At 37.0% G+C, this 14643-nt stretch overlaps 1 protein-coding gene across 1 annotated transcript in view; it reads right to left on the bottom strand.

The window, feature by feature from the left end:
* Positions 1-14643, bottom strand: part of NDFIP1 (Nedd4 family interacting protein 1) — a 56371-nt gene that overhangs the window by 9384 nt on the left and 32344 nt on the right. Inside the window, exons 3-6 of the mRNA XM_036895265.2 lie at positions 10086-10216; positions 6897-6984; positions 3121-3245; positions 1201-1267 (exon numbers count right to left, since the gene is read on the bottom strand). Coding sequence (XP_036751160.2) covers positions 1201-1267; positions 3121-3245; positions 6897-6984; positions 10086-10216 — 411 coding nt within the window. The remainder of the gene's footprint in view (positions 1-1200; positions 1268-3120; positions 3246-6896; positions 6985-10085; positions 10217-14643) is intronic.

Genomic DNA, 14643 nt, shown 5'->3' with positions numbered 1-14643 from the left:
GGGGAAGGGGGGCAGGCGGTCTTCTCTTAAAGACACAGCTTACACAGTAGGCAAGCCAAGGAACTATTCCTCCCAAGTAACTCTCCGGTGTGCTTGTTATTATCAGCTTCTCAGTAATCAAGGGATAGAGGATCATTACCCTTTCCCTGGATTCCAGTGACTAATAATAGAATAGATGATGCTTTGGGGGAAACGGAAGATGGTATGATGGATGACTTGTACTTCCTAAGTAAAATTAAGGTCAGCAATGCATGGCTCTGTCACCAAAGGCTAAGCAGGAAGGTCATGAGTATTAAGCCTCCGTTGGACATGGGTGCTGCCCCGCTAGCCAGATCCATTAGTAGCACGACCACCTAGGAGCATAATAAGGAGGCAACAAGCTGCCCAAAACAAGAGACAGGAGAAGATGGTATCAGAGAAAGCAGAGTGAGGCAATCATGCCATCTTTAATGACTACAGGATGGCCCTGCCACTGTCTGGAGAAATGACAGCAGTGAGAGTGGTCTGTCATTGTAGCATATATTTTTTTCTTACAAAGACTGAAGAAGCTAACAAGTACTCATTCCAACGTTCACTTCTTTGCTTTAAAATGTCTCAAAAAGATTTTAAAATATAAAAATACAATCTTAAGACCAACAACCTGAAATGCCTGGCATATTAAAAAAAAAAAAGGCCTTCTCCCAATTAGTTCTTATTCTCATCAGTAGTGAACTTAAGAATTCTGGAAACTTAATAGTGGTTCTTCCAGAAGTTATATCTAGCAAGGTTATACATTTTCTGTTTTCTACCTACAGATGCAACGAAGATGGGCCACATACACTCAATGAGTAGTTCAACTGGTTACAATACGCCTATAAACAATTGGGGCTGAGTTTGGGAACCCTTTGCGGCAACAACTCACAAGGAGAAAAAAAAAATCTAGACCCTCAAGTCCCCATATCAGCATGCTCCACTGGACGCATGGGGTACCTGAGTACCTGAATGCATTAGGAAAGACCTAAGAGACATTTTATTAGCATGCATGTAATTCTGATGGTGACAACAGCCTAAGCTTTCAGAGGAGTATTTTGAAAATTATAGTTATTATTTCTGAATATTATATTACTGTAGAGTAAGCAAGATGAGGGTTTACAAAAAGTAATTTTATTTTAAAATTTAACGTAACCTTTTCTCTTTAGGTTAAGTGTTAAAAGCACTTACCTAAAACCAGGAACACCCACCAGAGCCAGTACTGACCATCAAAATATCCAGGGAAATAGGTGGAAAACTGAAATATAAAGCAGAACATTTTATAGAAGCTTAGCAGATAAAATTTCACATTTTAGCTTAAAGGACCCAGAACACACAAAATTGTTTTGTATACAAATGCTGTCATTAGCTCTTACAGTAATTTTTTTTTTAAGTGAAAGCATTTTCTATATTATTTATTTGCAGTGGTTATGATATATGCAAATATATTTCCTCCCAAGGAAGAGCAATCTTGAAATATGACAGCTTTCATCTTCACAGACTCCTTGTTTTGAAAGTGCTCAAAAACAATTTTTTTTTAAACAATCTTTTTTTTGGGTCCATATATTTGTCCTTCTAGAATATGTTTTAATGATAATTTTACTTTGCTTATCCCGTGCCAAAACCAACTATTCGGCCTCCTTTCTAATGAGCCCTGTTTCTGTTCCTGCTCCTCCAGCCAGGCCTTGACTTTGGAGCTTTATCACGCACATCGTGATCATCCCATTCCTGGGCCGGGCACGGAACGCGAGGATGGCCAACAGAAGCGAGGGTGCTGAAAGGTTTCCTGGCTCTTGAAGAGCCGGGGAAGAGCAGGAATAGTCCCTTTCTTCCGTCGCCCCCTACTGTGTTTCTGCTGTAATGCCTGAGGAGGCGGCAGCCCCGAGGGAGGGGCAGCCACACCAGCGCAATGGGCAGAAACGTCAGCTGTCCTTGATGACGTCAGTGAGACACCGACTTACCCTACAGGGCAGGACTTGTATACATTTTCCCACTGTTTCTTTTTCTGTTACGTGCAGACACAGCCATCCTAACTGATACAAGTCGATTCATTCAATGCAGTTAAACATTTTAGTCAATTTAGTTAACCATTAAGATTAAAAAATTAGTAACTAATTTTATATCTTCTATTGAGGGCTGTGGTGTCTAAGAGTTTAACACACTTTGAGCACTAAAATGGAGTATTTCATTTCATAACAAAATAATTAAGATTCAGAGAAGGAATGAAAAACCTCTTTAGAGCTTGGGTTCTTAACCTAAAGTCCATGTTTTAGGTTAAGTATATATTATCTGTCTGGGGGAAAACCCATTATCAGATTCTTAAAGGAACTTGGAATCCTAAAAATGTTAACAAATGCTTTAGAATACTTAAATTTGCAAACTCCAGTGGCCAGTCAACACCCATTAATTACTTAATAATGCCAACTTATGATGAAAACACTGGTTTTATCTATGAAGCTGACAACAGCAATGAACTCATCTGAAATCAGAGGACACTCTAGGAGGCCAGATCTTTTATAATTTTAATTTAAATTACTTCATGCAATTCTGACTAACTGGTAACTCCCTGAAGATCTCTAATTCACTTCGGAGATAAAGCCCCTAAGGAAGAGCACTCCTTAAACAGGTCTGGCCCCCCAAACGTTCTGCATGACTGATGACGCTGCTCATGACCCATCTGCAGGGGAGGGAGGAAGGGAGCAGGACAAGGAGGAGGAGGAAGGGAGAAAAGAAACGAGGGAGAGGGAAGAAGAAAGAGACAGCAGAGAGGTGATATTCTTCCTTTTATTATAAAAGCAACTAATTTTAGAACAGATATATTACCATAGTACAAACATTAAAAACAAAGAGAGCAGCTGGTGAACAATTGTAGATATCCTCAGACCACCAATATTCACTGGATTTGACTACAAAACTTGTGTGCATTCATCAATTGCAACCAATTTAGGTCCAACTTCATGAAACCAGAAGAAAGACAAACCAAGAATTCTTTAAATGTTCAGATAATGCAAAAATAATAATAAAATAATAATAAATTTTTAAATCAAATATCCAAAAGTTATTCTATTTATTGTTTCTCTACAGAGTCTGTCTAGCTGGTATACAACTTACCCTGACAATCAGGATCCACTTAATCAGAGAAAGACCAAATCCTGAAATGGCCCCGTACCTTCCAGCAGCTGAAGTAGTCAGGCAAAAAGAGAGGAAAAACCCAATCCAGTTAAAAAGGAATGCCACTGTAAAAGCAGAGAGAAAAAAGATGTCAGACATGTCCTGGTACCTAAAGAGCAAGGGTGTTCCCGACACTTGCTTCTGCTTACATGGCTCTCCCAAGGATAAAAGCCCAGACACCCCCACACCTCTCTCCATCCACTTCTCCAAGATACCCAGCCTCTTCCTCCCAAGGGCAAACAAGAGCACCCTCCCTGAGTATCAGGTGTTACACTGCCGCATACCTCATTTGACTGTGCTTCCCTTTATTGCACTTGGCAGATATTGTGTTGCTTTTTTTTACAAATTAAAAATTTGTGGCAACACACTGTGCAGCCACATGTTTCCAACAGCATTTGCTCACTTTATGTCTCCGTGTCACATTTTGGTAATTCTAACAATATTTCAAACTTTTATTATTATTATTACATTTCTTATGGTGATCTGTGATCAGTGATCTTTAATGTTACTATTGTAATTGTTTTGGGGTGCCACAAGCCATGCCCATATAAGACGGCAAACTTAACTGATGGATGTTAGCATTCTGACTGTTGCACAGACTGGCCATTCCTGTCTCTCAACCTCTCTTTGGGCCTCCCTATTCCCTGAGACACAACTATACTGAAATAAGCCAATTAATGACCCCATCATAGCCTCTGAGTGTTCATGTGAAAGGAAGAGCTGCACATCTCTCCCTTTAAATCAAAAGCCAGAAATGATTTGCCTTAGTGAAGAAGGCATGAAAGTCAAAAGCCGGTAGGCTAAAAGCTAGGCCCCTTGTATTAGCTAGCCATAAGCTGTGAATGCCAGGGAAAGGTTCTTGAAAGAAATGAGAAGCACTACTCCAACAACCCATGAATGACCAGAAAGCAAAAAAGACTTCCTGCTTATATGGAGAAAGTTTTAGAGGTCACAATGGAAGATCAAACCAGCCACAGCAGTCCCTTAAGCCAAAGCCTAAACCAGAGCAAGACCCTAACCTTCTTCAATTCTGTGAAGGCCGGGAGAGGTGAGGACGCTGCAGAAGAAGAGTCTGAAGCTATGAGAGGCGGGTTCATGAGGTGTAAGAAAGAAGCTGTCTCCGTAACATAACAGTGCAAAGTGGGGCGGCAAGCGCTGATGCAGAAGCTGCAAGTTATGTGGGAGATCCAGCTCAGGTAATTCAGGAAGGTGGCTACACTCAACAACAGACTTCCCATTAGAGGAAGCAGCCTTATGTCAGAGGATGTCACCTAGGCCTGCTACAGCTAGAGAGAAGTCAACGCCTAGCTTCACAGCTTCAAAGGACAGGCTCAATCTCTTGTTAGGGGTTAAGGTAGCTGGTGACTTTACGTTGAAGTCAATGTTCATTGACCATTCTGAAAATCCCAGAGCCCTTAAGAATTATGCTAAATCTACTATGTGTGTGTTCCATAAATGGAACAACAAAGCCTGGATGATATCACATCTATTCACAACATGGTTTACTGAATACTTTAAACCCATCATTAGACCTACTGCTCATAAAAAAATTCCTTTTAAAACATTACTGCTCACTGACAATGCACCTGATCACCCAAACGTTCTGATGGAGATATAAAGATTAAAGTCATTTCCATATCTGCAACATGACACCCATTGTATAGCCCACGGATCAAGGGAACAATTTCAACTTTCAAGTTTTATTATTTAAGAAATACATTTCGTAATTAGGCTTGGGGTGGATTAATGATTGTGCATTGAGCACTGACCCCCCTATAGAGAATTTTATTGTTGTCAACAACCATTTGATCAATAAATATGAGAGATGCCCTCACAAAAAAAAAAAAAATATATATATATATATATATATATATATATATACATACACGCACTTCCAATTGTAAAATAAGTAAGTAACCGGGATGTAATGTATAGCATAAGGAATATAGTCAAAATATTGGAACAACTTGGTATGGTGATAGCTGGTACCTAGAATTATCATGTATATAAATGTTGAATCACTGTGTTGTACACCTGAAACTAATGTAATACTGTGTGTCAACTACCCTTCAATAAAAAAAAAAAAAAAAAAAGAAATACATTTCGTAAGGCTAAACTGCCACAGAGTGATTCTTCTGGTGGATTTGGGAGAACTAAACTGCAAACCTTCTGGAAAGGATTCACCATTCTAGGTGCCGGTAAGAACATCCATGATTCATGGGAAGAGGTCAAATGTCAGCATAAGCAGGAGTTGGGAAGAAACTGTTTCCAACCCTCGTGGATGACGTGGAGCGGCCCAAGGGGGAGTAACCGCAGAGGTAGTAGAAACACAAGAGAACTGGAGTCAGAAGTGGAGCCTGAAGACGGGGCTGAAAGGCCGCACCTCATGATAAAATGTTAACAGATGAGAAGGCACTTCTTACGGATGAGCAAAGAAAGTGGTTTCTTGAGATGGAATCTACTCCTAGTAAAGATGCTGTGAAGATTGTTGAAATGACAACAAAGGATTTAGAATATGACATAAACTTAGTTGGTAAAGCAGCGGCAGGATTTGAGAGGACTAACTCCAATCTTGAAAGAAGTTCTACTGTACGTAAAATGCTATCAAACAGCATCACATGAACAAGAGAAACTGTTTGTAAAAGAAAGAGTCCACTGATGTGACAAACTTCATTGTTGTCTTTATTTTAAGCAATTGCCACAGCCACCCCGACCTTCAGCAACCATTAACATGATCAGTCAGCAGGCAAGATCAAGGTAAGACCCTCCACCAGCAAAAAGATGACAACTCACTAAAAGCTCAGATGATGCTTAGCATTTTTGAGCAGTGAAGCATTTTTAAATTAGGGTAAGTACATTGTTTTTTAAGACATAATGCTATTGTACACTTAACAGACTATAATATAAATATGACTTTTATAAGCACTGGGAAACTAAAAAATTGATTTTATTTGCTTTATTGCAATGTTCACTATTGTTGTGATCTGGAACTGGATCTGAAGTATCTCTGAGATATGCCTGCATTATGTCTACTGCTATTGCTCTCAAAAATGCCTTAACATTAACCAGTATATAATATATACTTAGGACCTCTGCCCTTTGCTGTATGTGTTAACTTCAGCTAATAAAGTAAATGCCTTGAACATGAAATTAATGCCCTCAAATAATCTGATTTAAGTCATTCATTCCCCCTGCTTCCATGAATTTTGATGGCTTACATAACAACATCACCTCTAAAGGCACTGCATTTCCTTTATGATCTTTTTAATATAGCAAATAAAAGAAGTGGTTGCTCACTTCTAAGTGAGGCACATTGAAAGATAAATGGAAACTAACATCAAGAAGGAAAAAACTCAGGCTCACTTAAAAAATAGAAACTTACAAAATTCATCAAAGGCATTTAATTCCTACCATAGAGGCCAGATATGAGTAGGAGCAATACTAAGGGGCCCTGTAGACCTGAAAGATGAGGCTTAGCTCATGTAAAACTACAGAATTCCCATAACTGCTTTAATTACGTTTTCCATAGACATCCAAAGAAACAGATGAGTAGAAATGGTATCAGGTAAGTGGGTATTAAGTTCTGAGCATCTCAGTATAAGGAATCAAATAAATACAACGTATTAAAATATTAGCTCAACTAGTAATTATAATTCAGTCATAATCTTAAGCACTCAGGTTTGTGGGAAGCAGTTCTGCTGTGTGTCTATACTTACTGAAAAAAGTTAACATGAAAATCCCATCATTTCCTATCCTCAGCTGGTCAGCATCATCAAAATCATCCCGACCCACAAAATCCTCATCCTAAATGAAAAGAAAAAGAGTAAGGTAAGTTCACAGGGAACTATTTCTAAGCAAAGGAAAGACATCAAGGAAAACAGAGAAAGAGACAAAAGTGAGTACCAAGAAGAAAATGTACTTCTTTGACTCAATTCAAAACTATAAGCATTAAGGCTAAGTATGTGTTAAAATGTTATTTTGTCTCATAAGATGTAATTATAGAAAAATACATAGCTTTCTCCTATCTCCATAGTTTTCTATATGAAAGGAATTTTTCATTTTATAATCCAAATTCTTTAACGATACACTTCAAAATTACAAAGTTTAAGAAGAACTATTCACTCTTACATATATCTAAAGAAAAAAGAAGAAAATTTACTTACACATTTGGCTTAAATTCCAGAATTATCAGTAATCCAGGGCCTGTTAAGGGCCCAGAGTGTTAGTAATTCAGAGCCTGCTAAGGAAACACAACTGACTAGCTCACATGCTTTATGAGCCTATCATGGAAGAACAAAGAATAGAGTGATCATACATGAAAAGTCCATAGGGCTGCCCATTGCTCTACTCCATTACCGTTTGTTTATATTGATATATTGGTCTGAAACAACCTTACTTCCAATATTATTGGCAGATAGGAGCCCTTTCTATCCTAATTTGAAACATAATATTGCAAGTCTAGATGGAACGTATCTTGACCAATATGGACATCAACATATGCAGCCTATCTTTTCAACTAATGTGGGTATATGTTGAGATATTAGAAAATAAATAAATACATGCTTAAAAGCAATAGGCTTGTATACAATATAATGAGGGTTCCTTAAATGAAGAAAAAAAATTTAGGGGCAATCAAAACTTGCCCTACACAGAAAGGGGGCCGAGAAGTCCATAACAAGCTGTTAACAGTGGTTACCCTGTGGAATGGAAACTAGAGAAACGGGAAGTGTGATGGCGGCTTCCATTTCTAACAACACATTTCCTCTATTGTGTGAAATTTTTAGAAGAATGTGTTTGTTTTAAGTTTCTAAAAATACTAAATACCTAATATTCTGACTTCATATTAGAAGTTTAAATAAGGCTTCTCCAAATTAGAAACCAATTCAGTTTTTTGCATAACTTCTCAAAGATACTCTATAAAAATACATGGAATTATTTTCTAACAGTATTGCAAATGCCTTCTATCTGTTCTGTCCATGGTATCCCTACCACCATGATTTCCTTCTCCAAGTTATTGCCATGTTAATGTTTCTAAAACCATACTTGTCTTATCACACCCCTGCTCAAGACCTTTGAAGGAGTCTATGTGACCTACATATAAGTCTAAATGCCTCAGCTTAGTATTCACAAAATTCTACAACCTAAGTCTGGTCACAAACTCTTTGCTCAAGCAAAACCAATTACTACATCCCCAGAACCTGCCCTGCACCTGGCTGAATTCACATCTCCTTTCTGGACTTGCCTTCTAGAATGTTCTTATCCATTAAAATCCAGGGCCCATTTCAAATTCCATCCTCCCCACAATCACATGGTAAGAAGCCACAGGTCTTAATCCTTGCTGCTCTAGTGCTGCCCCTGAGATATGGGTACTTGTGCACCTTCTCCCCAGCTGGGCTTCAAGCTCTTGTATGGCAGGAACATTGCTTTAGACAAAGCTTTCTACTAATCCACTAGAAAATACATAATAGTACATTGTATAAAACAGTTTTCTATACATGAATGCTGAATAATAGAACCCATTAAGAGGTTCCTAAAAAAGTATACTTCTCAAATAAAAGTATTCTGAAGAGTTCTGTAATTAATCAGAGCTAATCACCTGGTCTATTTCTATGGGACACTTACCACATATTCCAAGAGGTCTATAGAGTACAAGGACTTTGGAGTCTAAAATATCTGGGTTTGACACTCACCAGTGATACTTATTATCTGTATGACTTTGGGCAAATTAATCTCTCTGGACCTCAACTTTTGCATCTGTAAAATGGAGATAATATCATCTTTGTCTTGTGAGGTTATTGTGAGGACTGGAAACAACATACAAAATACATAAGGCACAGAGCACAGTGCTGAGCATGTCATTTGCATCCAATGGTAATTATAACAAGGCTGTTTTACCCTTAGACACTAAGCTCCACGAGGGTTCTTAGGTCCTCTCTGGCATCTACAAAAACTCAATGCACATCCCCATGTAGAATCACCCTGGACTGGGCTTATAAACTACTATTTCTACCAAACAGCTGTTTTAGGAGCTCTTCCCTTCATAGCAGGTATGGTCTGTGAACAGTCCACTACTCTTAAGGCCTGAAATTCTGGGGCCTATGCCATTGTACTACCCAGGCGGAGCTTCTGTTCCTGTCCTTATCTTTTACTCTAGATTCCTTATCTGAATAGGACTAGGGCCTGGAGCCCTGCCTGCTCCACATTCCTAGGGACTGCACCCTGCTCTTCATTCTCCCAGTGTCTGGTCCAATGCCCTGCCTGCATCAGTCACCTGGATAAATATTTATGAAACAACATCTGCATCACTTACGGGTCTGACATCAGAGACAAAGAGTACCCAAAAGTCTCCAGCTGGCTTTCATCACACCCTACCCTACTGCCGTGAATGAACATCAGGCCAGGTGGGATGTGAAATCACTATGCCCCCACAGATGGCATGATCTGGACTGCTGGTGGCATGGTGTTCACCTAGATAATGAGAGCACCCTTTGATAAGTTTAATTCTATGAAGTTGCACTTATTTATTCTCTCCATAGATCTTCCTAGCAGCTATCTACCTAACACCAAAATGTAAGTCTGCAGAATTAAGGCAAAGTCAGTGTATTTCCTAAATCAGCTCCTGCTCCGAGACATTTCAGCCACGCAGGAGACTTGAGAAAGCGGTGGTAGTAGTAGAGACAGGGAAATGCGCTCACTCAACTAGTGGTTTGCTGCTCATTTGTACCTTTTATCATTGTCAGGAAGAGGTAAGAATCTATTAACCCAAAAGGAAACGACCTAGTGGTTTACAATTAGCTGTATTTTTACGGATCACTATGATCACAAGTAATAAATCATAAGTGCCTACTGAAAAGAGCTAGATTCCCATAAAGCAGCCACCAAGGAACATGGTGAACTGGACTTACTCTTCCAGGAACCAAAGGGATAGTAGCCTCGGCCTTGGTTCTCTCAGCTTCATCGTAAGTGGGCAGTGTCGTGGCCACATTGTAAGACGGAGGCTTTGGAAACCCAGACTCATCTTTGTAGTCAAAATATGCTGCAGAATGAAACAGAAGTCACAATTATCTGATGACTAGCTAAGCCGAGGAAAGAGTATTTCCACTAACTCTGGCAAACAAAAACCAACCATTCCTCTGGCAGTACGTATATACAGAATAACTGAATCAAAAGTGGTTCTAGATGAATATTAGAAACTAGGAATGATTTTTAAATTTACTCATTTCCCAATTACTTAAGTCCCAGACTCATTTTGCCCTTCCTTCCAAGTGCTTTTGAACACTTTTTCCACTGTTATAAAAAATACTTTTCAAACACTTTTTTTGATTGTTTTGTTTCGGGGTGTGTTCCCAAGAGGCATTTAATATTAATAGATGCATAAGGAAAACATTAAAGCTAAAAATACTTCATCTGTGTATTTGTAAATCTATACCATCGTTTCTTCCCACTTGCAAACATGAAAATCAACTTAAAAAAAAACCTTAAAATTAATTTCTCACAGGTTTGAGCACTTTGATTCTTTGACATTATTTTGCCATGTATTATTTTTTATGACATAGTTAAGGTAACTAATTCAGTTACAGAACCATTATTTGTCTGTATTAAATCTTTTATTTCTCTTTTTAGTGTTGCAACTTATTCTCATTTACTTCAAGATTCAATGTTTATTAGAAAAGATCTATTTACAAATGGATTAAATTCCTATACAATTTTTGAAAAATCTAAGAATTTTGAAAAAATTCTTATAGTCATCAAGATTAACATTTTTTAAATTTCTTTTTTCCCTCTTTGGTTGTTAACTGCAATTAACTTCCAATTTTACTGTAATGTATTACTGAAACTGTCAATTAATACCATCTACCTAATTAACAAGAAAAAGGAGAAAAATTCTATTGTCTTCACTTGCACGTGAAAAGCATCTGATAAAATTGAACACCTACTAATAATAAAAACACTTAGCAAATTAGGAATAAAACTTCCTTAATCTGATCACAAATCCCTATGAAAAACTTAGAATAAAAGTCATAATTAATAGTAAATTATTAAAAAGCTTTCTCCTCCTAAGGTTAGAGAATTAAACAAAAATGCCCACCGCCACCACTGCCAGTCAAACAGTCTCAGAGGTCCTATTAGTTGATGGAATATGGCAAGAAAAGGAAATGGAAGATATAAGGATCGGAAAGGAAGAAACAACTATTGTTATTCATGGATAACATGATTACATGTATATCTATAGAAAATCCAAGAGTATCTAGAGATAAGCTATTAGAATTAATATACAAATTTTAGCAAAGTCTCTGTATACACAATAAATAAACCATCAATTTTACTTCCATATACCAGCAATAGAAAATAAAATTATACAGAACTATTTACAATAGCACCAAAATATACCAAATAACTAGCAATAAATCTAATAAGAAATGTGCAGGATCTCTATATTGAAACTTATAAACTATTATTGAGAAAAAGTAAAGATCTTAATAAATGGAAAGATGTATCATGTTTATGGACTGGAAGATACAGTATTATAAAGATGTTAATTCTATTCAAACTGATACACAGATTTAGTGCAATCCCAACTAAAACTCAAGCAGGGTTTTTGTTTTAATTTTATGGAAATTGACAAACTGATTCTAAAATGTACACAGAAACGTAAAAGCTTGAGAAGAATCAAAGCAATACTGAAGAACAAAAAAGCTGAAGGACCTACATTATCAGATGTCAAGATTATAAAGCTCCAGAATTAAGGCAGTATAGTACAGGCATGAAGATAAATAGACCAAAGAACAGAATACTGAGTCCAGAAACAGATCCACACACATGGTCGCCTGGTTTATGACAAAACAGCGTAGTGAAGAAAGAATGGTCCTCTCAATAAATGGTGCTGAACCAACTGGACATCCACAAGGAAAACAAATTAATCTTGACCACTATCTCACACTGCATAGAAAACCCAACCCCACATGGAATGCAGATCTAAACGGGAAAAATAAAGTATCAGAGCTTTTAGAAAAAAATATAGAAAAATGTGTTATTGAAACTAAAGCTACCACCTAATTGAACTGAGGGAACTTGGTTTTCTCCATGTCAAAATAACTATTTAACATATATGCATGTGCACACACACACACACACACATATACATACACATGTATGTATACATGTGTACATATATACCTTATAAAACATTGTACAACTTCCTACAAAATTTTTAACGTTTCAAATCATACTAAAAGTCATTATTATAAATTGACATGTACAATTTGAATTAGCCTACTATCATAATAATTCTCAATACATGAATAAAACTGACACCAACTACCTTAAGTTGAAGGAAATCAAGAACACTTTTATTTCTTATTTCAAAGATTGTTTTAAAATAGGATCCATCAATATGATACGTCATATAATTTAAGTTTCCATGAAAGGTTTAATAACAATCTTTTCAAGTTTACTTAGTATATTCAAAACAAAAAATATTCAGTAGTTGTTAGACTGTTCAAATTTACATACCATGAATTAAAATAGGTAAATTGAGTATTTTAATAATGATTCGTGCTTCTTTTATTCCCAGCTGACATGTACCATTCTGTTTCTAATCATTCTTTTCATAAATGGATTAATAGGTACACAAGTCAACATTTATCTAACAAAGTAAGCATTGTAAATTTAACAACAAAGGGGGCAAAGTCCACTTAAGCCATTTTAGAGGTTTCCATTTTTAAAAAGCAAAAATGGAAAAAAAACCCAGCTAATAATAATATAAAACCAATGTTCTCAGTAACTTATGATCTCTAAAAACATATTTCCCTGACACTTTACTTACCTGGGACTCAAGAGGCCCAGTAGAGACCCAGAAGTTAAATGTTTTTGTTTTTGTTTTTTAAAGGCCTCTGCATAGTCAGATGAAATACCACAGATAAAAGACTTTATTCAAGAGAGAGTTCTTCTAGACCTTATTCTAAAAAGTTTCCCTTTACTTATACCCAATCTTGAGAAGTTTTGGCATTTGCTGTTGAGGCCCACAGCAAGATAAACAAAAATGAAAGAGAAAGGGATAAATGGACCTCATGTTGACAGCAATAGGAGATGACATCTGACAGCAAGCAGGGAATGTGATTCTTGAATCAAAAAGTTCTGCAGTGACAATAAATAAAGGCATCACTACAGTACAAAACAGAACACCTACCAGAGAATGCTTCTGAGTAACTTCTAAATCATAAGGAAAAATTTAAACAAAGAATAAGAGATGAAGTGAATAAGGGAGAGAAGTGTTTGAGAAAGATTTCTCTCTAAAATGGTTCTAAAGTTTTTACAATTACAGAAAATAGAAATTCAGATATTCAGGGGAAAAAAATTACCTCCTAATGACTCTGGGTAGCTAAATAGAAAGGATTTTTATCATTAATAAAACAGGAATGCAATTTCTTATTAATCAGTTGGACTTTTCACTGAAGGGATTTATTTAAAGGAAGACCTGTACTACATTCTGAGTAGAAAAGAGTGAATAAGGCATGAAATTGTGATTCTTTCCCAAGTCTTGGGGTTCTCATCTTTTGATTCCATGAGACACCCTAGAATTCTTCCAAAACCTTAATTTAGCATTGTTAGTTTCACATGCTTACAAATAAAAATCTTAATACAAGGAGACAGGGTTCAGCATTTGAAGCCAGAGTGGAGGTGAGGCACTTTCTGACCTGAATTCCTCTTAATTATAATGGCAGTCTCAGGGCCACAGAGAACACCCAGAGATTGAATCTCACATCAACTGACAATAGCTGCCCTACATGCTGTACTGAAAAGGATTCTGAGGCTTGCTTGCAATGAATATGGTCTTCCATTTGCCCACCCTAGGAGCAGGCTGGGTTCAGTGGGGGGGGACCATGGGCTGTGTACTCACTACTCTGCCACAGTTCTGTTTTAAGAGAATAAGGAAAGAGGTTCCATTAAAGCTGGTCAACTTTCAGCAATTAAAGAAGATTATCAGGAAGCTCTAGTCACTAAATCCTGTACCACTGAGATTTTCTTCTCCCCATCCCTTTTATAGATGTAGATGAAAATTAAAAAGATAATCTGGCTTATGAGGGTAAGACAAAATGTTGATTAAGGAGGGTTTTAACTACAATGAACATTTAAACTATGTGGAAGAGGGTGAGTTGATAGATTTGTAGTTTTTTAAATTAAGAATTCACTAGAATAAAATAAATCTAACAGACTGTATTTTAGGTCACAGTTACTAGAATCACAAAGAGCAAAACAACTGATGAGGAAACTACAGAAAGAACAAAAATCAGGTGATCACCTAGTTCCTGAATTTTTACTTCCTTTACGACTGTTGGAATGAGTTCGAGTTCCATTAGAAAATCACACTGAAATGGGGTCTTATTTGTTTCTGAGAAGTTTTTTTCACCTCAGACTACAAACTAAAAATAATGTCAAAGACTTCTTAAGGAAAGCTGAAGC

This window comes from Manis pentadactyla, chromosome 13, assembly GCF_030020395.1.
Source record: "Manis pentadactyla isolate mManPen7 chromosome 13, mManPen7.hap1, whole genome shotgun sequence".
Classification (NCBI taxonomy): domain Eukaryota; kingdom Metazoa; phylum Chordata; class Mammalia; order Pholidota; family Manidae; genus Manis; species Manis pentadactyla.
This window is presented reverse-complemented; position numbering and strand designations above follow the sequence as displayed.